The following is a 26,211-nucleotide window of genomic DNA, read 5'->3' on the forward strand; positions in this document are numbered from 1 at the left end:
ATCTCAGATGAGTAATCCCTACGAAGTGGACATTCATGTATAGTCCTAGCTCTGCAACTACAATGGTACTTCATGCTCACGTAGATGTATGTGGTCGTGGAGGTGTGGCCGTCACTTCAAGTGGCACCTCTGAATTTGACTCAAATGTGGACAAACTAATAACACATTTGCCTTCGAAAGAGGTTGGAAATAAATGCATTTAAACAGATATGTTATGGCTTTGCCCTGGTTTTGTCGTGGACTATTGTCGCTCTGAGAATTGCATGATTTTCATTAATGAGGCAAGATGACATTCATTCTTGAAGGTACAGAGTCCTAAGGGGAATGCTTGGATTGAGTGACAATGGATCTTTGTGCTACTTGAGCCATTGCGGTCCGTAGCTCAAATCCCGACGCCCACAGCTGTCTCTATTTCTGGGGGAACAACCAACAACAGTGGGTATTCATAAAAGAATCATGCACATTAGTAGTGGGGATTTTGGTTCATATGGTGATTTGAATACGGGACACAAGGTCAAGGGGTATTGATGATGAGCCTGCTTGGTATTTGGCATCAGAGTCATCAATACAATGTTTTGCACTGTTGAAGTCGCGGGGCATTGTCCTGTATTAGGCCAATAGCCTCATTAGCATGTTAGGCCTATGGGGTTGAAGTGGATGTGAATGAAGTAGCCTACAGATTCACTATACATACAGGCCAGGTGATGACAGCACACTAGACAGCAGTCTTTCCCGGGGTATGGACGTGTTTCATATATAAGCAACATTCACATGCGAAAAAAATGCATTTGTTATTTGTTAGAAGCGGCATCATAAACTTGAATTCATTGTCATATATATATATGTTTTTTTGTGTGTTTTTCACAGCGGTTTTGAGGCTCCCGAAAAGCGAAGGGAGCAGGCAGTGAAAACAGGCACCTGTGCTTCATCTAATGCAAAAATGACTCAAACCATTTCTGGGCTGGATCTAACATTACACTCCAATGACTCCCTTCTTCCTCTTCTCCTTTATCACACTCCTTTCCTCCGCAGTGACATTGTCCTCATGACCAGGCCACTGCTTTGCCTTCCGAAGCTTCTGAACAGCATTTGTGTTCAGTATGCAGATCTAATGAAGAGCCTTGACCTCAGTAACTGTATCGTTGAGAATTGTGGCAAACATCTTTCAGTTACTGTGTATCCTATGGAATAGGCACAATTGACACTGTATGAAATTGGTTCTGCATCAAAAATGGATTGTAAACGTTCCTTATAGTTAAAGGAGGGAAGCTGTTTGCTCCCTGTAAAAGGTTTGAAGAGAGTATAAAGAATCTCCATTGGCAACCTTAAATATGGCTCTTAATCAAAAGAGCTGAAGAGATGGTCAGAATATGATATATTATATATTATATAGCTGTTATAGATATACAAAATGGCAGTTAGTATAACTTGACAGTATGGGAGTTACTGTGTGTGTTTGTGTTTTTAATGCAGGTTGGCATTTATTGGGATGAATCTTGTCCTGGAGGCAGTTCTGCAGGGTGGTCACTTCTGGCCAAACCACAAAGTCTTAAAATGTGATTTTTTAACCAGAGGAGGCTGGTGGGAGGAGCTATAGGAGGACGGGCTCATTGTAATGACTGGAATGGAATAAATGGAAAGGTATCAAAACACATGAAACATATGGAAACCACGTTCTAATCCGTCCCATCAATTCCATTCCAGCCATTACAATGAGCAGGTCCTCCTATAGCTCCTCCCACCAGCCTCCTCTGGTTTAAACCTGACCTTAACCCTGACCGTAATTACACTGTTAACCTTATATATAAATCCTAACCTTGAATCTAGCGGAAAATGATCAGCTCTGCTCCCATGACAAGATTCATCCCAATAAACGTCAATCTGCCGTTTTTACGCCGTGAACATGAATGAGTAACTGGTGAAACGTCGATGTTGATTCCAGAAATGCTTGTACAGTAAATAGACTTTGAGCTGATTCAGATAAATGCTGCAATTAAACCCCAATCTGAATACACAATACATAAGGTGTGTCATTGGAGTGTGTCTGATCCAGCCCTGATCACCTATCATGTTCCCCAAATCTCAAGCACATATGACATATGACATATGATTTCACATTGGTTCATGTTATACTTGTGTCATTAGATAAAGATAAAACAGTCCATTGATAATAGCTTTCTTTCTATGTCTGTGCAATATATTTGCGTGTGTACATGTACAGACATATACTGTATGTACATATACACAGGTGTATATGTTTCATGCCTTCGGTGTGGCTTTGTTGTCCGCTTTGGCTGCGTTGAGTTCATTGTCTGTGTTGTCCTGTCCTGAGCTCACAAGGCACTCTTTACTGAGAGAGAGAGAGAGAGAGAGAGAGAGAGAGAGAGAGAGAGAGAGAGAGAGGGGGGAGAGAGAGAGAGGGGGGGAGAGAGAGAGGGGGAGAGAGAGAGAGAGAGAGAGAGAGAAAGAGAGAGAGGGGGAGAGAGAGAGAGAGGTCAGAGTCAGTGTGAAAAACAAAAGGCAAGTAAAGAAATGTTGATAAAGGCATGCATACCAATGTTCCATGACAGTTTCAAAGGGGGGAGGTGGTAGCCGAAGAGCTGTCGGTTCGAATCCCAGCGCTGACGGGAAAAATGTGAAGGGGGTGAGCTGGCAACCAGAGGGTTGCTGGCATTAATATCTCAGATGCCCTTGAGCAAGGCAGTTAACTCCCAAACAGCTCAACGGGCGCCACTCTGTGGCTGCTCCTGTGCTGCTCCCAGCCTGTGTGCGCTATCTCTGTATCTGAAATGTATTATTTATTTTTTCAGCTGCACACACTCACATAATATATACTAACTGTATACTCTGCCATCACTTATGCACCTGAGTTGTCATCACTTATGCAACTGAGTTGTCATCACTTATGCAACAGAGTTGTCATCACTTACTTCTTCTCTGCAGACTTTTTTAGGATGAGGAGCACCAGAGTCTTTGTCACCATGACAACGACGATCAAGCCAATGACCCCGCCCACGACAGACACGATGATGGTGGTTACGGTATTGTCAACCACTTTCACTGGGGAGACAAGAGAGAGGGCGGAAGGGAGGGAGGAATGGGATGGTGAGAGGAAGAGAGGGTTCTATAAGAATAGCACTCAGCTGTTTCCCTATAATGAGAGCCAGGCGTACCTTCTAGGAGAAGATGAAGAAGTAACTTGACGCAGATCTTTGACATTAGGTCAAAGGTGAATCTGTGAACATTGAAGAAAAACCAACCAGCAAACATCTTTTACCAGGCAACGAAGAGGAATCCTCCTTGGAATGTATTCTAGTGTATTAAAACAATACATAGATCATGCTGCAACATAACACTTGACCATGGAACTGATATCAGGGTATTCTTGAGCCATTATATGCTGGGTGGCTCGAGCGTTGCGTCGTGCGTAAGAACAGCCCTAAGAACATACCCCACCTCCTCATGCCTTATTGCTTAATTATAAACTGTGTAGTTCCAGTCCTGAACGCTGATTGGCTGACAGCCGTGGTATATCAGACCGTATGCCACGGGTATGACAAAACATTTATTTTTACTGCTCTAATTACGTTGGTAACCAGTTTCTAACAGCAATAAGGCACCTTGGGGGTTTGTGATATATGGCCAATATACCACGGCTAAGGGCTGTGTCCAGGCACTCCACGATGCATCGTGCCTAAGAACAACCCTTAGCCGCGGCCATAAACCACACCCCCTCGTGCCTCATTGCCTAATTATACAATGTGAAACTTAGACACATGACAAAGGAATCAGATATTTGCCTCTACATCCACCTGAAGGCATCAAAACGACTGGTGACCGGGTTGGCTAAACCTAAATTATGAACATGTCGTCAGTGAGTATGTTGTATGCAGTCAAGGGAGGGTGCAGTGCCTTACACTCATCCACCACGAACAGGGTGAAGATGGCGCTATGGTTGCGATGCTTCTCCTTGGGATTCCGGGCGAAACAGGTGTACTCTCCCTCATCCTCGAAGGTCACATTGAACAGCAGGATGGAGATGTTGTTGTGCTTACTGCTGCCCACAAACTCTATCCGCTCGTGGTACACCTGCACCCGGGGTTCCACACCTTCTATGGGGATCACTGCCTCACACAGCTGGAGAGGAATAGAGAGGAGGAGAGGGAGAGGGTAGAAGGGGAGGAAGAGGAGGAGAAGAGGTGGGAGAGGGAGGGGGAGAAGAGGAGGGAGAAGGAGAGGGGGAACGAGGTGGAGAACAGAGGTGAGGGGGAGAGGTGTTGAGATATGAGCGGGAGGTCAAGTTGCTCACTGAGGGGGTGTTAGTGACGGAGATAACTCCTCTCGGTCAGTGTCTTGCCTTCATGAAGGTGCCGTTGTCGTTGTATTGCCAGTTGAAGTAGAGGTTCTTGATGCCGATGCAGCTGGAGTAGGTGCATGGTAACAGCACCGTGCTGCCGTTCATTGCCTCCATGAAGGGCACCTTCCCCACTGAAACCTCCAGCGCTGAAGCACACCATACCCCTGCAAAGGATGGAGGTGGGAGGGAAGGAAGAAGAGAGAGAAAGAGAAAGAGAGAGAGAGAGAGAGAAAGAGAGAGAGAGAGAGAGAGAGAGAGAGAGAGAGAGAATATGATTAGATTTGTAAGTAAACAATTTGGGATCCAATGATGTGGCAGACTGGAAGATAGAAATGTAAATTCTCTACAGAGAGAGAAAGAGAGAACAAGGAAGGGAAAGTGTGAGGACATCATTTGTTTTTCACCAGCAGCAGTAGCTTGCATTACCGTCTTCTCTTATCTCTGGCTATTTTTATAGAGGCCTGGCTGTTAAATTGTTGTTACTATCATCACTTACCCAAGGAGCTGGCACTGGGGCACAGCACATAACACGCGGTCAACCTCAACAAGCTCTCACAGTCTCACGTCAGAATTATATGTTCACCGATGTTCCTCAAAAGTCAAATTTCGAAGTTGTTTAAGGTGAAGTTTAGGCATTAACTCTGAAATCAAGGGTTAAGGAATGAGGCTTAGGGTTAAGGAAGGGTTAATGGTCAAGGGTTAAGGGTTAAGGAATGAGATAGTTTTGTTTTAAGCCTAACTTTTTATTGCTGGATCTCAACCTTTGGAATAAGAGGCAGATGCGTACACCAATCTGTTATCACCGCCCACAACGCTCTAGCAAAACCGAAACCTACTTGAAGGTAACAGCGCTCACCCTTGCCCCCTAGTGGTCGGTTTCTATCCCATCACCTGACGTCCTCAGACATGGATGGACGTCAAATACTGACTTGTATCACGGGTGACCTGGCTGGTCAACCTAGGCCAACATAGACCTGCTTAACATAGACCTGCGTTTGTGTGTGTGCGTGTGAGTTGTGTGCGTGTGTGTGTGTGCGCGCGTGTGTTTGAGTGTGCGTGTGTGTGTTTGAGTGTGTGCCCATGATAAGTCATCATGCCTCCCCCAGTCAAAGCACCCGCGTGGTCTCCAAAATATTTGAGTCCTCTGCATTCTACTGCATCCAAATCAAGTAACCTACTCAAACATGTTTTCATGGGAGAGCGAGGTGAAAGGTGAAAGAGGAAAAGGTGAAAGAGGAAAAGGTGAAAGAGGAAAAGGTGAAAGAGGAAAAGAGGAAATGCGTGTGTGTGGGAGTGAGCAGGAGGAGGGACAGAGGGAGAAAGAGAGAGAGGGGGAGAGACAAAGAGGGAGAGTGGAGGAGGAAAGAGAGAAAGATAGAGAGAGAGAGAAGCGGCAGGTTGTTTTCTGTCTGGTCCTGTGGGCCATGCCGTGCAGCACGCTGCAGCATGGCGGGCGGTGGTATTCTCACCACGCGGCTTGGTGTCAGCGCTGGGAGGACTGCACAGGGGCTATTTTTAAATACTCTCGAATCCCATCTCAATATTTCATTCTGGGAAAGAAATAGTGAGTGTGTGTGCCGAGTGTATGGGTGGGCCTGTTACCAACCCTGGTACGAGTGAGTGTTTTCTGGACGGTAAATGACTGAAGACTATAGTACTGCAGTCCCACTAGCCTTGCACAACATGGCAATAGATCAGATCAGGAGAACCAAGCAATCCAATCAGCAAATTGCCTCAGCTTAGCTCAGCTCAGCCTAGCCACTGCGTTACCATAACCATAAAGTGAAAATGAAATAAAACATTGCCCTTTCCAAAATAATTGAAATGATGAATCAATGAAAATAATTTCTGCCAATAGACAGGTGGGTTGGTAGCCTGGGTACCAGTCTGTTTCTGTAAACATTCCACTCTAAACATGGCATATGAGACGCAAGGACTGGAATGTTAGCAGAAACAGACTGGTACCCAGGCTAGTGGGTTGGCAACGCCAAGAGAAAAAACGCAAAAGGCTGTGTATTGTTGTTACTCTGGTCGGTCAGACAGCTAGCAGAAATGACTCGAAGCGTGAACGCAGACGGCTTGTTTCAGCTAGTTCATGGGGCTTGCCGAAGCAAGAGTCCCCACTTAAAATCTTCCACGTACTTCTTCTTCTTATCAGTTTTCTTTAGCACGCTACTCCTCTCACGCCATCTAAGCTAGAACGTGTCATTCAAACTTTAAAACACGCAGACTGGTCTGGAGTGTGTTGCTTGTTGTAAGGTTTTGATTTTCTTTTCCTAGTCAACCTGTTCTTTTCCTTCGTGTTCTGGAACGAAGCCCTGTTTCTTTGTGTTCTGGAACGAAGCCCTGTTTCTTTGTGTTCTGGAACGAAGCCCTGTTTCTTTGTGTTCTGGAACGAAGCCCTGTTTCTTTGTGTTCTGGAACGAAGCCCTGTTTCTTTGTGTTCTGGAACGAAGCCCTGTTTCTTTGTGTTCTGGAACGAAGCCCTGTTTCTTTGTGTTCTGGAACGAAGCCCTGTTTCTTTGTGTTCTGGAACGTAGCCCTGTTTCTTTGTGTTCTGGAACGAAGCCCTGTTTCTTTGTGTTCTGGAACGAAGCCCTGTTTCTTTGTGTTCTGGAACGAAGCCCTGTTTCTTTGTGTTCTGGAACGTAGCCCTGTTTCTTTGTGTTCTGGAACGAAGCCCTGTTTCTTTGTGTTCTGGAACGAAGCCCTGTTTCTTTGTGTTCTGGAACGAAGCCCTGTTTCTTTGTGTTCTGGAACGAAGCCCTGTTTCTTTGTGTTCTGGAACGAAGCCCTGTTTCTTTGTGTTCTGGAACGAAGCCCTGTTTCTTTGTGTTCTGGAACGTAGCCCTGTTTCTTTTGTATTCTGGAACGAAGCCCTGTTTCTTTGTGTTCTGGAACGAAGCCCTGTTTCTTTGTGTTCTGGAACGAAGCCCTGTTTCTTTGTATTCTGGAACGAAGCCCTGTTTCTTTGTGTTCTGGAACGAAGCCCTGTTTCTTTGTGTTCTGGAACGAAGCCCTGTTTCTTTGTGTTCTGGAACGAAGCCCTGTTTCTTTGTGTTCTGGAACGAAGCCCTGTTTCTTTGTGTTCTGGAACGAAGCCCTGTTTCTTTGTGTTCTGGAACGAAGCCCTGTTTCTTTGTGTTCTGGAACGAAGCCCTGTTTCTTTGTGTTCTGGAACGTAGCCCTGTCTTTCATTTTTGTTCATTGATTTCACCTGTGTTCGTTTCTCACCTAGTCTCATCAGCTCCATCTGCCGCGCTTTGCGTGTGAAATCTACACATTTTTCTCCCTGAGTATTCATTACACTTGTATCCAACTTCTTGATATATTTCATACTTTCTAAACTATGAAACTTTTTGTCTTTTTTTTTGTCCTCCGTCCACTTTCAAGAGATTTCCTCAACATTCTAACGGCCCCATTGTGACATCATCACTTTCGACATTCCATTCAATGTCAATGCAACTTTTGACACAAATCATCTACTTTGACCACTTTGCCAACAACTTAGACAAAAATTGAGGGTGATAACATCTTGGTCTACTTCCCTGCTTTTCAAATCTGAAATTGGAAAAGATTTATCTGTTAGAATTATCTGTTACCAATCTGTGACTAGGGTGGGTATGTTAGTTTTGTCTTGTCTAGGGGTTTTGTATATCTAGCATTTCTTGCAAGTCTAGGTTTATTGTATGTCTATGGTGGCCTGAATTGGTTCCCAATCAGAGGCAGCTGTTTATCATTGTCTCTGATTGGGTAGCCATATTCCCTTGGGTATTTTGTGGGTTCTTGTCTATGTGTAGTTGCCTTGTCATCACTCGTATAGCTTCACTTTTGTTAGTTTGTTCAGTGTTGCATTTGTTTAATAAATTAAGAATGTACGCTTACCACGCTGCGCCTTGGTCTCCTCCTTGCAACGGACATGACACTAGCTCCTTGTCCCTAGTCCCTAGCCTCTAGCCACTTCAGTCCAAATAGTCTCGGTCATATTTATATTGCATCTGAAATCTTGTACCTTGTAATCTACATTGTGTAATCAATATGGTGTGAATTCCACCTAGGGGGCTAGTTGGCGCAATTGGCATATAGTTTATACCCACCCAATCCACTGTCAGATCTTGACAGATTGTTCTTTTTACTGGGCTGAGAATGACAGTGTTGAGAATGACAGACGCTAGCATCAATCACAGTTCAGCAAAGAGAGAGAACTGACTGAGGGAAGCAGAAGGAGAATGAGCGAGGGGTCCCTGCAAAACAATCCAAGCTCTCTATTTTGCATTATTTCAATTTTGCCTTCCCGGGTTATCTCCCTTACCCATTTCTAGGGATGCACGGGCATAGGCATATGGTACACACAAACCCTTGCACGCATGCACACTTCCCTCTTCTGCGCCGCAATTTATCCCTCCCTCCATCCATTTCGCTCACCCTCTCTCTGTAATGCAGCAGAGTAATGCTGCAGCGGCTCAAAAATACTCTGTTTCTCGCTCTGCCTCCTTCTCCCTTGCTCTCTCTGCTCATCCACTCCTCATCTTTACACAATTTATAGGAAACTGTTTTGTGGTGGTGTTGGTTTTGGCCCAAGGGGGCTCACGGGCTCTGAGGCAAAGGGTTTGGCCGACACTCTAAGCTGTATGATGCCAGCAGTGCTGGGCTATAGCTCGGTTGGGGAGAGCATGGCCGGTCAGTCACGTGTGTGTGTGTTGTGGGTCCCAGGAGGGCAGGACAGAACTAATCTCTCAGTGGTTTTAATTAAAGAAACACCCTTTTGCTCGCCGGCCTCGACTGCCTGCCTGCTGCCTGGCAAATATATTACCTCCAATCACTTTGTCACACATGCCCAGACGAACACACACACACACCCACACACAGACACACACAGACACACAACACAATCGTTGCCTCTAAGAGAGGGAGCGAGAGAGAGAGAGAAACAGGCTGCCGTTGGACCTGTGTGTTTACTGCGAAGGCTTGACTCCTCGTCGATTAGCTGTGACTTGGCAGACTGTTTGTTCTGTTGACACAGTCAACGTACAATTGTGGTGACACTGCTGTTACCGTAGTCTGAGAGTTTTACATTACCGTTGTACAACACTGTAATATCCAGTGAATGAAGAACGGTTCTGCGCACCTGATACATGATATTTGCCTTGTAGTTTAAGAGCTAGTGTCTATCGCACTGCTCATTTCACGACTGAGCACATTTTTAAGCATGTGGGGTGTGTGTGTGTGTGCCTAAAACCTACCTGTCTGCGTCTCTGTGAGGTGTTTACTTGTTTGTCCTCTAAACTACATCTGTCTAGACTAGCAACCCAAACTGGCAGCCTCCCTGTCCTCTCCTGACTCCTTTAGTGGCCCTTGTGAATGCATCACAGCTGTGATATCTCATGCTAATCTCAGATTAAATCAAGAACAGCTGTCCTCAACCCCCCCCACACACACACACACAGACACACACACACAAACACACACATCCGATGACCAAGGGGATACACCAGTCGCTAAAGTTAGATCAGTTATGATCCTAAAATGAGCGACAGAGACAGTGGTTTGTGTTGGGACAAGGCTGGATTATATTCCTAATCTCATCCTTTTGCCATTTTCATCTCGCCCCGGGGATTGATCACTAATGTAAAGTGACTGCTGGCCTGGAACTCCCTGTCAGATGCTCCATTCAAACTGCTGTTGTAATTTCTATTCCAAGGGAGTTGGGAACAGAGAAAGGACACCCTTCTTCAAAACATCCCCATCTGAACTGCCTGTACCAGAACCCAGGAAGTGGTCGTTGGAGTGATGCATTTCAGAAAGAACAGAAAACAAATAACAGAAAGAACACAGCCCTCCATTTACTTAGCTATCTCCCTTCTATCATTCTTAGTTGTGTAGTCTTACTCCCCCCCCTGTCCCTGTCCCTCTCTTCCCCATCTAAACCATTCCGCCGCCCCTGCCTCTTTTACCTCCGTCCCACCATCACTCAGAATCTCTCGCTAACTATTCCTCCTCTCCTCACCCCTGCCCTGTACATCCCTTCGTTGCACTAAACACTCAAGAGTTGGTTAATAATTAATCTGCCCTTGGCTCTCCCCTCTCCTCTCGTCTCTCTCTCCTCTTCATTACAGGCCCGCCACCACTTGTCTCTACAGGCTGCGTCAGACATTGGGGAAGACTCTGTATTTCCACTCAAACTTTAACTCATCCCTTCTTTCATGGGAGCTCCTAATGTAACCAAGCTCCGGTAAAATACATCTATTTCTGTATTCTCTCCACCCCTCTTCACATTCCTACCTCTTCACTGAGTTGACCCTTCTCTCATTCAATTTCTCTTCCTCCATCTTCCTCCCCGTGTGCGTTTACTAGTGGCCGTGTGGCCTTAGCCTGGCGCTTGGTTATCCATCTGGTCCCATGAACCCTCCACTTGGTGACTACAGATGTAGGTTGCTCTATTGCATATGGAAATGCATCAGGAGGGTTTTATAACACAGTCAAACAGAAGCCCATGAGTCACTCCATAGACCTGAAAGTGAGACTGAAGTTCAGTAAGTACACGCAGCCTGTGCAGCAGGCCTCTCTCTCTGTCTCTCTGGCCCTCTTACAGGCACACTGCTCTCTCAGCTACAGCACACCAAACCACAGTGCAGTGGAAGATATTGTTCCTTCTTGGATCGCTGTCAAATCAAATCAAATCAATGTTTATTTGTCACGTGCGCTGAATACAACAGGTGTACCTTACAGTGAAACGCTGACTTACAGGCTCTAACCAATAGTGCAAAAAAAGGTATTAGGTGAGTAAAGAAATAAAACAACAGTAAAAAGACAGGCTATAAAAGTAACAAGGCTACATACAGACACCAGTTAGTCAGGCTGATTGATGTAGTATGTACATGTAGATATGATTAAGTGACTATGTATATATGATGAACAGAGAGTAGCAGTAGCGTAAAAGAGGGGTTGGCGGGTGCTGGGTGGAGGGACACAATGCAGATAGCCCGGTTAGCCAATGTGTGGGAGCACTGGTTGGTCGGCCCAATTGAGGTAGTATGTACATGAATGTATAGTTAAAGTGACTATGCATATATGATGAACAGAGAGTAGCAGTAGCGTAAAAGAGGGGTTGGCGGGTGGTAGGTGGCGGGTGGTGGGTGGAGGGACACAATGCAGATAGCCCGGTTAGCCAATGTGTGGGAGCACTGGTTGGTCGGCCCAATTGAGGTAGTATGTACATGAATGTATAGTTAAAGTGACTATGCATATATGATAAACAGAGAGTAGCAGCAACATAAAAAGAGAGGTTGGGGGGGCACACAATGCAAATAGTCCGGGTAGCCGTTTGATTACCTGTTCAGGAGTCTTATGGCTTGGGGGTAAAAACTGTTGAGAAGCCTTTTTGATCTCGGCTTGGAACTCCGGTACCGCTTGACATGCGGTAGTAGAGAGAACAGTCTATGACTGGGGTGGCTGGGGTCTTTGACAATTCAGTAACGTTGCTTCAGCTACACTGGAGAAAGCCAAGGAAAGGTTGTTTTGGAGGGAAAAAAACAAACAAACATGGAAACACGCGTATGCTAGAGGTATCCAGTGTCATTTTAGCTGAACACTCCAACCCTCTCAAGAGAACACGACTCACCTCAACAGCAACACCACATAATGACAACGGACCCCTATTAGAACAGAACAGAATTTGGATTTCTCTGAAAGATGGCATCTTCTTTTCCCAGTATATGTGAGTCTTGGCGGATTTTGAACTATTGTCTACCTTTACCTGTGGTCTAACGTAACGATAAAACACTGAAAGCGAAGCATAATGGCCTGGGATGCCAAGACGGAGATCATTTTCTTACAGGTTTTTGTTGAGTACACCAGCCCATAGTCATTATCTTTTGAAATAGTTTCCAATTGCAGGGGGACTATTACAGACTGTATGAGGCATCTTTCAACTTATTTGAAAACAGGAACACACAAGAATTCAAGTCCACAATAGATCCACGTACCAGAGCAAGCATCCTCCAACCCAGGGGATGGGAATTCATTAAAACAATCAACTCCTCAGCGCTGACCTTTTGGTGTAAACTTTCCATGTGCTGTATTTAGGCTCTCAATTTACAGCCATAACTCATTTCCCTTGCAACCTATATGGGAAATCTCTGGACGATTTACTAGAACGTACATTTCGTACAAAATAAAAAACGGAACTTGCTTTCTGGTTCATTTGGACTGTTTTTTTTTAGGAAATATCCAAGAAAAACGCTGATGCAGTCCTTGTTTTCATTTTTTCCTAATCAACGCTATTCTCCCAAGGTACCTTAATTCATGATGTCATCAAACATTCCCTCATAACCTTGACAGACACAATCCTCCTGTCACGACTTCCGCCGAAGTTGGTCCCTCTCCTTGTTCGGGCGGCGTTCGGCGTCGCCGACTTTCTAGCCATCGCCGATTCACTTTTCATTTCTCCATTGCTTTTGTCTTGTCTTCTATCACACCTGGTTCCAATTCCATCAATTACATGTTGTGTATTTAACCCGTAATTGTTTCATGTAGTGCTTGTGCACGGTATGCTGGTGATTACTGAGTTTTGTTTGACCCATTTCATGTATTGTTCTGTTGACGGTGGTTTATGGATATTAAACGACACCGTTGTGAACCAGTTTCCGCTCTCCTGCGCCTGACTTCTCTGCCGCCAGTACGCACCCCATTACACCTCCAGTAAATCTAAATGGCCCAACCATGGCCCAACCACCTATGATTTTAGTGCAGCAATTCAAACCATCACTTCAGCAGGTGTACAATACAAAAACAAATGCCACTGCAGTTTTTCAGTCTAACATTACAACCACGGACCACAGCAAGGAGTCTATCATTGCATGTTACAATCCGTGTAGATTAATGTCTCAAACAATGCCAGTGCATAGTGTTAGTATTATAACACGTTGCTATGTACAGGCCGTCAGCACGGTGCAGTAATTGCACACAGGGGAGGAGTGCTGAGTATCCGTGTGTGGCCAGTGGAGTTATGTAGCTCTGGGGAGTAGATCAGTAGATCTGTATGTGGGTGAGGGTTGATGACATTCAAAACTGTGTGTCTCTCGCTCTCACTCTGGGTGTGTTTGTGTGTGTGTGTGTGCTTGCCTGCTTGTGTGTGTGCACATGTGTTTCTGCGAGTGGGGGAAGGGGGAATTCTTACGGTATTGGCCGGGCTGTAATAACTATTCGGCCTGAAAGAGTGGCGTGTGTCTGAAGAGGAAATAACATCAGCCCGGGGTGTGGGTGCTGGTTTTGGCAGGGGCACAGACCAGCTTAAGACGAGTATGGTTATGAACACCAGGGCAGCTGGTGCTGCTGGCCCTCCCCATGATTGTGGCTCAGTCCAGACTAATCTGTGGATCAACAGGATGTCACGAGCTCATAACCAGGACAGTGTGCTCATAACCAGGACAATGTGCTCATAACCAGGACAGTGTGCTCATAACCAGGACAGTGTGCCCCATCCATAACACACACGGTGATAATTAAGTGCACGTGCCGCAGCACTTTACATGCAAACACAAATCTACACACACGTGTTAACGTACACATTGCACTCACTCACGCACTCACACACACGCACGCACACACACACACACAACGTTTGAAGAATAAGACCGTCTGGACATTAAAAAGGCAAAGTTGAACTTTGTTACCGGAGACAAACACATTCATGGTAAAAGGTCAACGGGTCAACTAAAGGTCAACGAGTCAACTAAAGGTCAACTAGTGACCAAGCGTACGGTGTTGAGGTCTCTGAGACCAGACTGTTGGTCAGGTAATCGAGCCAGAGGGAGAGGGAGATGCAGAGGGAGACAGGGGCATCCCTTCTAATCCCATTCACACTCTGACAATAATACATGATCTCCTCTCCTTGGTCCCAGCCACTTGGTCTACTTCTGCTGAGCTAAGTGTTTAACATTCACCGCTGCTGGCTGGGAATGTTGTTGCGCACCGGTTGTTTCAGCCCTGTGTGATACCCTACATGCTATTCGTGGCTATACAGAGTTACGTCATACATGATAAATAATACTATGCCTTAAGGCTTTAGCATCACATCCACAATGAATGGGATGTGTTGTGGTGGATTTCTTCCCAATGCCATCTCTGTTTACAACATAACAAGCCAACATCACAAGCCATACCAAATAACCTCTGAAAAAGGCCATACCCTTTATTTATAGTGTGGCCTAGAGGACAGGTTCAGCTAGGAAGAGAGAAGGACCCCCCTGTGTTGTTGTCTTGTTGTGTTACTACCACGCTGTGTTTTCATGTGTTGCTGCCATGCTATGTTGTTGTCTTAGGTCTCTATTTGTTTACTGTTGTGGTGTCTCTCTTGCCGTGATGTGTGTTTTGTCATGTTGTTGTCATGTTGTGTTGCTACCACGCTGTGTTGTCATGTGTTGCTGCCATGCTATGTTGTTGTCTTAGGGCTCTCTTTATGTAGTGTTGTGGTGTCTCTCTTGTCGTGATGTGTGTTTTGTCATGTTGTGTTACTACTATGCTGTGTTGTCATGTTGTCCCCCATCCCCGCAGGAGGCCTTTTTGCCTTTTGGTAGGTCGTCATTGTAATTAAGAATTTGTTCTTAACTGATTTGCCTAGTTAAATAAAGGTTGAATAAAATGCTACACCATTAAAGTAAAATGCTACACCATTAAACATGGCATGCCAATGTATTATCTCAGGAGTCTATTGTCATGACTGGCCATGAGAATCCAAATAGGTCAGATCAAGTTTGCAATTAATAACTTCAATCAGAGACCCCCTCTCACCCGCAACATGACTCAGGTCCTGTTGTAAATCAAGAAGAGACGATTCAGGTCTCCCTCCCCAATATTCACCACAGGAATCTCCTTTGTTACAAGAGACTTTTCCCTCCGAAACGCTAACACGTTCAGAAGCTCATAGTGGAACAATATTTCTAATATAGAATGTGGGGAATGGCCAAAGGTGATCTATAGAAAACAAATGTAATTTTGCTTGTTATTTTGTGATGTCATTAAACATGTTACAAAGGAAATACTGTAACTTGGAAAGTATACCCACTACGTGTACGAAGTGTCCATCCTATACGTTGTACATGTAATATGAACCATTATGAAAGTGCTTTTTGTTAAGAGAGGGATGTGATTTGAGGAGCTATAAGAGATATTGTTTTATTTAAACTTTGCAAGTGACAAGTCATGCTCACGAGTGAGGTCAGAGAGCATGTCAGCCTGACGGGAACCGCCCCTTTCGAACAAACTGAATAAATGATGGGTAAAGAAATGAACATACCAGACCAGAGAGACGTCAAGCTGCAGCTGCACGTTTAAAGGGGTCTGAACTTTGAATCTCAACACGAGGTAGAGATGATAAACTCACCTCCAGAACAATCACTGGTGCGGCTGATTAGCTGCCCTAAGTAATGTAAATACCAAAGCAAATTTAAGTAGGACCATCCTACTACTCTACCATCGACCTGGCTGGTTAGCCTATCTTCAAAGCAGCAACTCAAGGAGCGAATGGAAGGAAAATAAACTCTGTAGTTCTGTTCAGGACTTACAGTGCCTTGCGAAAGTATTCGGCACCCTTGAACTTTGCGACCTTTTACCACATTTCAGGCTTCAAACATAAAGATATAAAACTGTATTTTTTTGTGAAGAATCAACAACAAGTGGGACACAATCATGAAGTGGAACGACATTTATTGGATATTTCAAATTCTTTTTACAAATCAAAAACTGAAAAATTGGGTGTGCAAAATTATTCAGCCCCTTTACTTTCAGTGCAGCAAACTCTCTCCAGAGGTTCAGTGAGGATCTCTGAATGATCCAATGTTGACCTAAATGACTAATGATGATAAATACAATCCACCTGTGTGTAATCAAGTCTCCGTATAAATGCACCTGCACTGTGATAGTCTCAGACGTCCGTTAAAAGCGCAGAGAGCATCATGAAGAACAAGGAACACACCAGGCAGGTCTGAGATACTGTTGTGAAGAAGTTTAAAGCCGGATTTGGATACAAAAAGATTTCCCAAGCTTTAAACATCCCAAGGAGCACTGTGTAAGCGATAATATTGAAATGGAAGGAGTATCAGACCACTGCAAATCTACCAAGACCTGGCCGTCCCTCTAAACTTTCAGCTCATACAAGGAGAAGACTGATCAGAGATGCAGCCAATAGGCCCATGATCACTCTGGATGAACTGCAGAGATCTACAGCTGAGGTGGGAGACTCTGTCCATAGGACAACAATCAGTTGTATATTGCACAAATCTGGCCTTTATGGAAGAGTGGAAAGAAGAAAGCCATTTCTTAAAGATATCCATAAAAAGTGTTGTTTAAAGTTTGCCACAAGCCACCTGGGAGACACACCAAACATGTGGAAGAAGGTGCTCTGGTCAGATGAAACCAAAATTGAACTTTTTGGCAACAATGCAAAATGTTATGTTTGGCGTAAAAGCAACACAGCTCATCACCCTGAACACACCATCCCCACTGTCAAACATGGTGGTGGCAGCATCATGGTTTGGGCCTGCTTTTCTTCAGCAGGGACACGGAAGATGGTTAAAATTGATGGGAAGATGGATGGAGCCAAATACAGGACCATTCTGGAAGAAAACCTGATGGAGTCTGCAAAAGACCTGAGACTGGGACGGAGATTTGTCTTCCAACAAGACAATGATCCAAAACGTAAAGCAAAATCTACAATGGAATGGTTCAAAAATAAACATATCCAGGTGTTAGAATGGCCAAGTCAAAGTCCAGACCTGAATCCAATCGAGAATCTGTGGAAAGAACTGTAAACTGCTGTTCACAAATGCTCTCCATCCAACCTCACTGAGCTCGAGCTGTTTTGCAAGGAGGAATGGGAAAAAAATTCAGTCTCTCGATGTGCAAAACTGATAGAGACATACCCCAAGCGACTTACAGCTGTAATCGCAGCAAAGGGTGGCGCTACAAAGTATTAACTTAAGGGGGCTGAATAATTTTGCACGCCCAATTTTTCCGTTTTTGATTTGTTAAAAAAGTTTGAAATATCCAATAAATGTCGTTCCACTTCATGATTGTGTCCCACTTGTTGTTGATTCTTCACAAAAAAATACAGTTTTATATCTTTATGTTTGAAGCCTGAAATGTGGCAAAAGGTCGCAAAGTTCAAGGGGGCCGAATACTTTCGCAAGGCACTGTACATGACAAGTCACCGGATAACAGACAACTATAAAAAAGGACAACAGTATGAAACTTGCCAGAACCATTTTGAACAATCAGAGCCTTATAAGCGAAAAGGTCCAACTCCCTTTCCAAGGTGGCCCTGTCCGCTGAGAGAAATCCAGAAAACCAAGACATTTCATGTAAATACATTCATGATTTCTTACCCAAAGAGGGCGGCGGTTCGTGTGCAAAGTATATGATTACTGTAAGTGAGAGTAATTTCTAAATGTACCAACGTTAAGTGTCATTGTCCCTCTCTGCCCCCACCCCCCCCACCCCTCTCCATCTCTTTTGTAACAAGCACCCATGTTGTGTTATTCCACTAGGGACCTTTTTTAACATATTAAGTGTGTATGTTTATCATGTGTTACCATTTCATTAGCTAGTAAATAAATTATTAAACCAATTTGTGTAGTACTGAATCATAGTAAGGCTCGGTTTTTGCAAATGCAAGGAGGTTATGACTGTTCCGAATGATGGTGTGATACGAGGTTATGATTAATACGTTGACTGTTTATAGATTGATAAGTAAAGACCTTTTAGAGTTTCATTTTGGAGATGGTAACTCTTTAAAGAACCGTTCTCGTGGTGCCCCCGAATGAGTTAATTGTTACATGATAATTTTAATCAGGTAAAAATGAAACATAGTTGTTGATTATATAAATAAACAGATGAATGTTAAAGTTAAGTCATGACTCTATACACCATGGGTATTTATAGGATGTCGTGTGTGTACATGACTTAAACGGCTTAAAATCATCTGTATTTTTAGCTAAACAGCACATATCCAACAGATATCCACCGGGGTAGTTTACATGTCTCTTTCAGAGATAAAGCATCACTACCCCTCCAGCAGTTCAATGCCTTGGTAATGGTCAAAGTTATATATATATATATATATATTAATTAAGAAATATCAATATGAGCAATGCCAGAGTCCGGAATATAAATATATATGTATATGATGGTATGTATAGACCGTATATGAATAGAAAAGGTGTGCACAGCAGTAGTTATATGGGGATGTGCCTTGAACAGAATACAGTATATACATATGAAGTGGGTAGAACAGTTTGTAAACAGTATTAAAACCACCCGTGTTCAATGAGTCTCTAAGGTGCAGGATAGAGTCCCGAGTGGTACCAGTCTGATGGCCTGGAGATAAAAGCTGTTTTTCAGTCTGTCACAAACTCAAATGAGTGCACTGTGTCATAGGTTCTAGGATGCGAGTACTGTATCTTAACCAAAGTAGGTTGTTTTAAGATTGTTTTATGCATCAGCCGGGGTCTCTATAAGCTACAAGAGGAGGTCCGGAATCAAGCATGAAAGTGCACAGCTGTGTGGGTTAATATGGTCAAAATGTTTGCCTTGGGGTAAGTTGAGCTAATGGCCACATACCCCATACAAATGATAATTACATTTAGTCAGTTCTATGCATAATATGCATAGTATTTTTTCCAATGTGTCATGCACATGAACTCAAGATGCATGTTTTATTGTTACAGAGTAGACACCATCATGCCCTGTGCATGCACATGTAAAACAAGTAGTGGTTTAGCCCCCCTTGAGGTTCATGAGAGAACAGCCAAAGAAACAAGAGGAGGGAAGAAGTCCTTTGAAGCAGCAACACACGATGAAAAAATAGACTGAATGGCACTGAAGAAGTACATTGAAAAAAAATGAAAAAAATATGCACAAATACCAGTCAAAAGTTTGGACACACCTACTCATTCAAGGGTTTTTCTACATTGTAGAATAATAGTGAAGACATCAAAACTATGAAATAACACATATGGAATAATGTAATAACCAAAAGAGTGTTAAACAAATCAAAATATATTGGTGTAGGGGTGCTTTGCTGGTGACACTGTCAGGGATTTATTTAGAATTCAAGGCACACTTAACCAGCATTCTGCAGCGATACGCCATCCCATCTGATAACATGGAGTCTGAGCTTGCTAAACATATCAAGAATTTTGCAGACCAGTTTCATCCCACTGAGCACAGTCCTCAAATCCATGATGGTTCAACTTAATGTCATTGAAATGACATGGAAACAACGTTGATTCATCCAGTGTGTGCCCAGTCGGATGGGCTTAGAAGCCTTGACTACTTGCCTATGAATATGCACATTGAAACAACATCCCTGTCCCAGACAACTGGTCAATAAATGGAAGGGTAAGTGATATTGAACAGAGAGATCTATATATGAATGTAGGCATACATTTAAGATATACAATATACCATTCCCCCATTCCATGAATTCAACTTTGACCTACCAGCACCATCACTCACTGTCACAGGACACCAACACCCACTTACCCCAAGGCAGATCAACTTGTCCTGTCCCTATGCTAAACTTACTCCATTGTGCCAAGAGACCACTTTTTTTTGGACAAGCTATGTTTTCAAAACTGTTATGTTTACATAAATTCTGATTATTTCCAGGGATACACAACGTCCTGAAATATATGTAGATATCTTTGTTACAAAGAATACTATATTTACTTGACATAGTAAAGATGTCTCAACTTAGCCCAATCTCCCCTACGTTGATTACCCATTTGTCTTGCTGAGGGTGAGAGTTCCTGTGTGTGGTACAAGTAGTTTTCCTCCATTAGACTTACAGGAAAAATAGATGAATAATGCCAGAACAAATGTTGGCCATTTCACGCCTGCTCACTCACTTCAAGCACAAACAGACGCGAAGGGGCTTGGTTTTTCATCAGGACTGCACAGCCCTTAGTAAAGGTGCAGAAATTGCTCTGCCATTTCCTGGTTGCAAAAAGAAAAATCAAATAGTTTGCTTAGTTTCAGTTTACGTAACAGAATAAGAATTCAGAATGTAGAGAATCATTGTACTATCTAAACCGGTGTAACCTATATTTTCAATAACCCCAAAATATTTCATTTTCAGCTGTTTGAAGCTGATGTACAAAACCAAATGTAAAAGACTCAATTATGAAACTTTAGAACGAGGAGCATAGAAATAGTGCACACAGAACAGATCTACCACTTCTTAGACTTTCTTTCAATGAGAATGACAGATATGTACACTGTATTTCGCATTTGTATGTACATTTGGTCGGGTTACTCAAAAAGTTACATATTGCATCTTTGAGCACACCAAATTTGTAACATATAGTACGAATTGGATTTGTAACATATAGTACGAATTGGATTTGTAACATATAGTACGAATTGGATTTGTAACATATAGTACGAATTGGATTTGTAACATATAGTACGAATTGCAATATTTTCTTTGTTGAAAATGCAGCAAGTAACATATCGTACCAAATGAATAACATAGTACAGAATTGGATGACGTAGTATACAAAAAAAATGGGGTCCGCATTTGGCTCATGAGCACCACTTTCAAAACTACTGTCTGAAATTCTCCCAAAGTTTGAGATTGCATCTTTAAGCCTTATATTGGGTGTTTGCCTGGCTACATCCTAATGTGCAACTAAAATATCGTAATTCCCTGACCTTCTGTCCATCACCTGATGTGAAGTACAAGTCTCACAGCTAACATCTCTCATACTGTAGTCTAATAGTCTCAACTCTGCTAATGTAGAACGACCATAGGATCTAATGATATAACTGCCGGGCCTTTATATGGGGACATTTTGGTCACACAAACGTTCCGGCAACATTCAAGATCCTTCCGGGGTCTCTGATGGATGTCTTGAGGGGTTGTTGGCTTGTCTTACGCCTGGTTGGTCGATATGTGAACCCCACTCATTTTATTGGAGGTTAAACCCTCCACTGTACGCTTGGGGGATATATATGAGCATGCACATTAACCCTTCGCCCCCCAGCTGTAGAAAAAATACCTGTACTTCACCTTGACGCAGAGCCAAGGATGAGTCGCCAGAGAATGAGTGGCAGAGAATGAGTGGCAGAGAGGATGAGTGGCAGAGAATCCAGAGACAACTGGCCAAGTGATACACACAGGCAAGAGATGCTACTTATCAGGTATGTGTTAATCTAATATCATGTCAGATTTCATCTCAAAGAAACATGAAAAAAGCCTATTTATTATCGGTAGCTCTCTGCTGTGTCGGCCGCTTTGGAATCGTATGCTAATTTAGACTCGTAAACATGTTTTAAGATGTTTTGTGTAATCTTGTGATCTTGTTCTTATTTGATGCTGGATTGGCATCGGTGCCATAAAGGCACTCACCTCAAAAGATGCTGAGGAGTCTTAAGTTATCCCACAAATAATTGTGTCCATATTACAGTACGTGCTAACAATTAGCGATGGCAAACTGACGTGATCATGTGTGGATTCTCCAATAGATAGGGCATAGTTTGTCTAAAGCCTGAGTAACTATACTGTGTTATTGTGCATTATGCAGCACTATATGTTAAAACAATATGGAATATGATACCATATCTGGCAGTCGGGTATTCTACTACAAAGCTAATCTAATATACTACAGCAATTTGTATAAAAAAAACATCAAATCACCCAGATATTTAAATGTAGGGTCCCACGTGGTTATTGGACCATTCTTAGTGGTCGCACTAGTCTGTACAAAACATAGCAGGAAGAAGACTGTGGAGAATGATGATGCACGGATATCCTGCGATTTTGAGTAGTTATTGATCCAACCTGCTCATTATTTATTTGTATATTAAATATGTTTTCCCCAAAATATATAAATACAAAATATGATATTCCTCCGTACATTCCGATACACTTCCCTCCCTGTATTAACACCATACAATTCATCTCAACAGCTGTATGAGTTAAATATGTCCCTGATTAAGTGGCATGTGTAAATGTAGCGTGGCAGAATGAAGTGTGCAGTAGAATCTGCATCACTAGATCATCTGATGGGAAGACAGTGTAAAGGGCTATCTTTTGACAACTAAACTGTGTTCCTCACATGACATCTTCCATCCCACTGCCTCATCTAGATGTATATTGTCTTGTCCCATGGATCATTCTCTCCATTCCCCCCTAAAGCATGGCAAAAGATGTAAATATTGTACATGATCATACTCATTGACTTGGCAGGTCCATTGGCAGTGCCCATAATTCCACTTTCCCTAAACAGGATCCATTGTTACCAGCATCTTCTTAATGACTCAGAATCTACGCAAGGATAGCTAAAATTGATGCCCTCCACTCACTCTCTTAGTGAACTGTAAAATAGAAAGAACCAGCACTCGCTGCCCCGGCGTGGCTAAAACACACGAATCAGAGTCTCCCAATATAGAAAAGCAGGAGCCATGTATCCAAATAAACCCCATGGCTTACAAGCAATAAGTATGCAACCCTGTCTGCCGGCGTCGGACACATTTCTGCAAGCTCGGCAGGAACTGTAGTGATTTGGCTGGCACCCCAGGGGTAGATGGAGGAAGATGGGTGCAGAGAGAGAGAGAGAGAGAGCAAGAGAGAGTTAGAGAGAGAGAGAGGGTTAAGGAGAGGAGAGGAAAAATGGCAGTATAAAGTCAGCTCTTGGACTCACCGAGCAGAAGTGTGACGACAACACTGGCGTGGACGGTGTCTCCTGAGCTCAAACACCTGGACATAGAGAACCTGCCGCTTCCTTTGGACTCCATATCCTACTGCGTCCGTCTGTTTATCTGTCCGTCCGTCTGTTTATCTGTCTGTCTGCCACTGGACACGCACTCTGGGTGTGCGGGTGTGTGTTGGCTGGAGCAAGCAGGGGTGCGGGTGGGATAGAGGGAAGGGGTAGGGCAAAGTAGGACGCAGAGCAAGCAAATAAAAAAAAACAATACTTGTCACTCTGCAAAGAGTGTCTCCCTCCTCTCCTCTCCTTCTTTGCGATGAGTCCCAGAGGAGGAGAAAGAGGGTGAAGGAAGGCTAATTGCTGAATTATGAGTTCTGTCTACACTTCTGTATGTGCCAGGCAGAAAACAGACAGAAAGAGACAGACGAAGTCAAGGCTGCTGCACCTGATCCAGGCTTTCTCTCTCTCTCTTTGCTTCAGTCCCTCACTCGCCGACACACTGATTATCCACTGAATCCCACAGCCTGAGAGCTAGACCAGGCAGAGGGGAGGGAAAAACTCACTCAGAGAGAGCGAGCGTCTGCACCCGCAGAGCTGTGGAGCAGTCGGAGGCAGTCAGGGGAGAGAGGATGTCATCGTTCCCTCTGATGGAGAGCTGCATGTGGGGGGAGGGAGCTGAGGGGACAGCAGAGCCTGGAGCTCAGGCACAAATGCTGCAGGCAGCAGGCAGGCAGTATGTGTCTCCCTAGCCGGCACAGGGACGAATGAGTGGGGAGGGGGAGCCACTGCAGAAGAGTCATGGAGGACAGAGCGAGAGAGCGAGAGGGAAAGAGGGGAGGGGGACGGAGGGGAGAGGGGAGGAGTAGAAGGGGGGGCCTTCAGGCTGATTGCATCTGGGGGCTATCTCACACACAGTGCTGGGTTCAGCCCTGCACTGGAGGGTCCTGGAATCCACCCTGTCTACCACTGCACCCGTGACCAGGTTTAGGAAGGTTTCTCTGGGTACTCTGCCATCTATACCCACCTCCATCCTGGATCAAATCAAATCAAATTGTATTTGTCACATGCGACGAATACAACGGGTGTAGACCTAACCGTGAAATGCGTACAAGCACTTAATCAACAATAAAGTTCAAGAAATAGAGTTAAGAAAATATTGTTACTAAAGTCACATTTCAAAATTGTCACATTTCTAAAAAGAACATTTTAAAAAGAAATCAAATCAAATCAAAAAGTAACAAGAAAATGACATAACGAGGCTATATACAGGGGGTACTGGTACCGAGCCAATGTGGGGGGGGTACAGGTTAGTTGAGGTAATGTGTAGTGATAATGCATTGACAAAACAAAGGGGTGGGGGGGTGACCATTTGACTAATTGTTCAGCAGTCTTATGGCTTGGGGGTAGAAGCTGTTAAGGAGCCTTTTGGTCCTGTACTCCGGTTCCATTGCCATGTGCTAGCAGAGAGAACAGTCTATTTTTGGGCCATTCTCTGACATCGCCTAGTATATAGGTCCTGGATGTCAAGAAGCTTGGCCCCGGTGATGTACTGGGCCATACACACTACCCTCTGTAGCACCTTACGGTCAGATGCCGAACAGTTGCCATGCCAGGCAGTGATGCATCCGGTCAGGAAGCTCTCGATGATGCAGCTGTAGAACCTTTTGAGGATCTAGGGACCCATGCCAAATCTTTTCATTCTCCTGAAGGGGAAAAGGTTTCACAACTGTCTTGGTGTGTTTTGACAATGATAGTTCATTGCTGATGTGGACACGAAGGAACTTAAAACTTTTGAACTGCTCCAGTTGAGCCCTGTCAATGTTAATGGGGGCCTGTTCGGCCCTCCTTTTCCTATAGTCCACGGTCAGCTCCTTTGTCTTGATCACATTGAGGGAGAAGTTGTTGTCTTGGCACCACACTGCCAGGTCTCTGACCTGCTCCCCATAGGCTGTCTCAATGTTGACGGTGATCAGGCCTACCACTGTTGTGCAAATTTAATGATGGTGTTGGAGTCATGCTTGGTCACGCAGTCGTGGGTGAACAGGGAGTACTTGAAGAGACTAAGCACGCACCCCTGAGGAGCCCCATTGTTCAGGATCAGCATGGCAGATGTGTTGTTACCTACCCTTACCACCTGGGGATGGCCAGTCAGGAAGTCCAGGATCCAGTTGCAGAGGGAGGTGTTTAGTCCCAGGGTCCTCAGCTTAGTGATGAGCTTTGTGGGCACTATGGTGTTGAACGCTGACCTGTATCCAATGAACATCATTCTCACAGTGTGGAGTGTGATTGAGATTGCGTCATCTGTGGATCTGTTGGGGCGGTATGCGAATTGGAGTGGGTCTAGAGTTTCTGGCATGATGGTGTTGATGTGAACCATGACCAGCCTTTCAAAGCACTTCATGGCTACTGTGCGGTAATCATTCAGGCAGGTTACCTTTGCTTTCTTGGGCACAGTGACTATGGTGGTCTGTTTGAAACATGTAGGCATTACAGACTCGGTCAGGGAGAGGTTGAAAATGTCAGTGAAAACACTTGCCAGTTGGTCCGCCCATGTTTTGAGTACACATCCTGGTAATCTGTCTGGCCCCACGGCTTTGTGAATCTTGACCTATTTAAAGGTCTTGCTCACATCGGCTATGGAGAGTGTAAGCACACAGTCGTCTGTAACAGCTGGTGCTCTCATGCATGCTTAAGTGTTGCTTGCCTCGAAGCGAGCATAAAAGGCATTTAACTCGTCTGTTAGGCTCGCGTCACCGGGCAGCTCGCGGCCGGGTTTCCCTTTGTAGTCCGTAATATATTTCAACCCCTGCCACATCCAACCAGCATCAAAGCTGGTGTAGTATGATTCAATCTTAGTCCTGTATTGACGCTTAGACTGTTTGATTGTTCATAAGAGGGCATATCGGAAATTCTTATAGACGTGTGGATTAGTGTCCCACTCCTTGAAAGCGGCAACTCTAGCCTTTAGCTGGGTGCAGATGTTGCCTGTAATCCATGGTTTCTGGTTGGGAAATGTACATATGGTCACTGTGGGGATGACATCATCGATGCACTTATTGATGAAGCCGGTGAATGAGGTAGAATACTCCTCAATGCCATTGGATGAATTCTGAAATGTATTCCAGTCTGGACTAACAAAACAGTCCT

The 26,211-nt window shown here is 44.2% G+C and overlaps 1 protein-coding gene across 3 annotated transcripts; it reads right to left on the reverse strand.

The window, feature by feature from the left end:
- Nucleotides 1–1,699: 1,699 nt before the first annotated feature.
- Nucleotides 1,700–23,840, reverse strand: LOC112266753 (sodium channel subunit beta-4). Of its 3 annotated transcripts, none has more exons than XM_024444524.2 (6): nucleotides 23,059–23,840; nucleotides 4,358–4,521; nucleotides 3,918–4,137; nucleotides 2,931–3,060; nucleotides 2,555–2,621; nucleotides 1,700–2,350 (listed from the first exon to the last, which is right to left on the reverse strand). In XM_024444524.2, the coding sequence occupies exons 1-5, from the start codon at nucleotides 23,150–23,152 to the stop codon at nucleotides 2,573–2,575; spliced, it is 657 nt and encodes a 218-aa protein (XP_024300292.1). In that variant the 5' UTR covers nucleotides 23,153–23,840; the 3' UTR covers nucleotides 1,700–2,350; nucleotides 2,555–2,572. The 3 variants fall into 3 exon arrangements, with proteins under 3 accessions (XP_024300292.1, XP_024300291.1, XP_024300293.1); XM_024444525.1 differs by having other exon boundaries at nucleotides 2,255–2,345; XM_024444523.2 differs by lacking the exon at nucleotides 2,555–2,621 and having other exon boundaries at nucleotides 23,059–23,839.
- Nucleotides 23,841–26,211: the final 2,371 nt, after the last annotated feature.

This window comes from Oncorhynchus tshawytscha, linkage group LG14 (assembly GCF_018296145.1).
Source record: "Oncorhynchus tshawytscha isolate Ot180627B linkage group LG14, Otsh_v2.0, whole genome shotgun sequence".
NCBI lineage: Eukaryota > Metazoa > Chordata > Actinopteri > Salmoniformes > Salmonidae > Oncorhynchus > Oncorhynchus tshawytscha.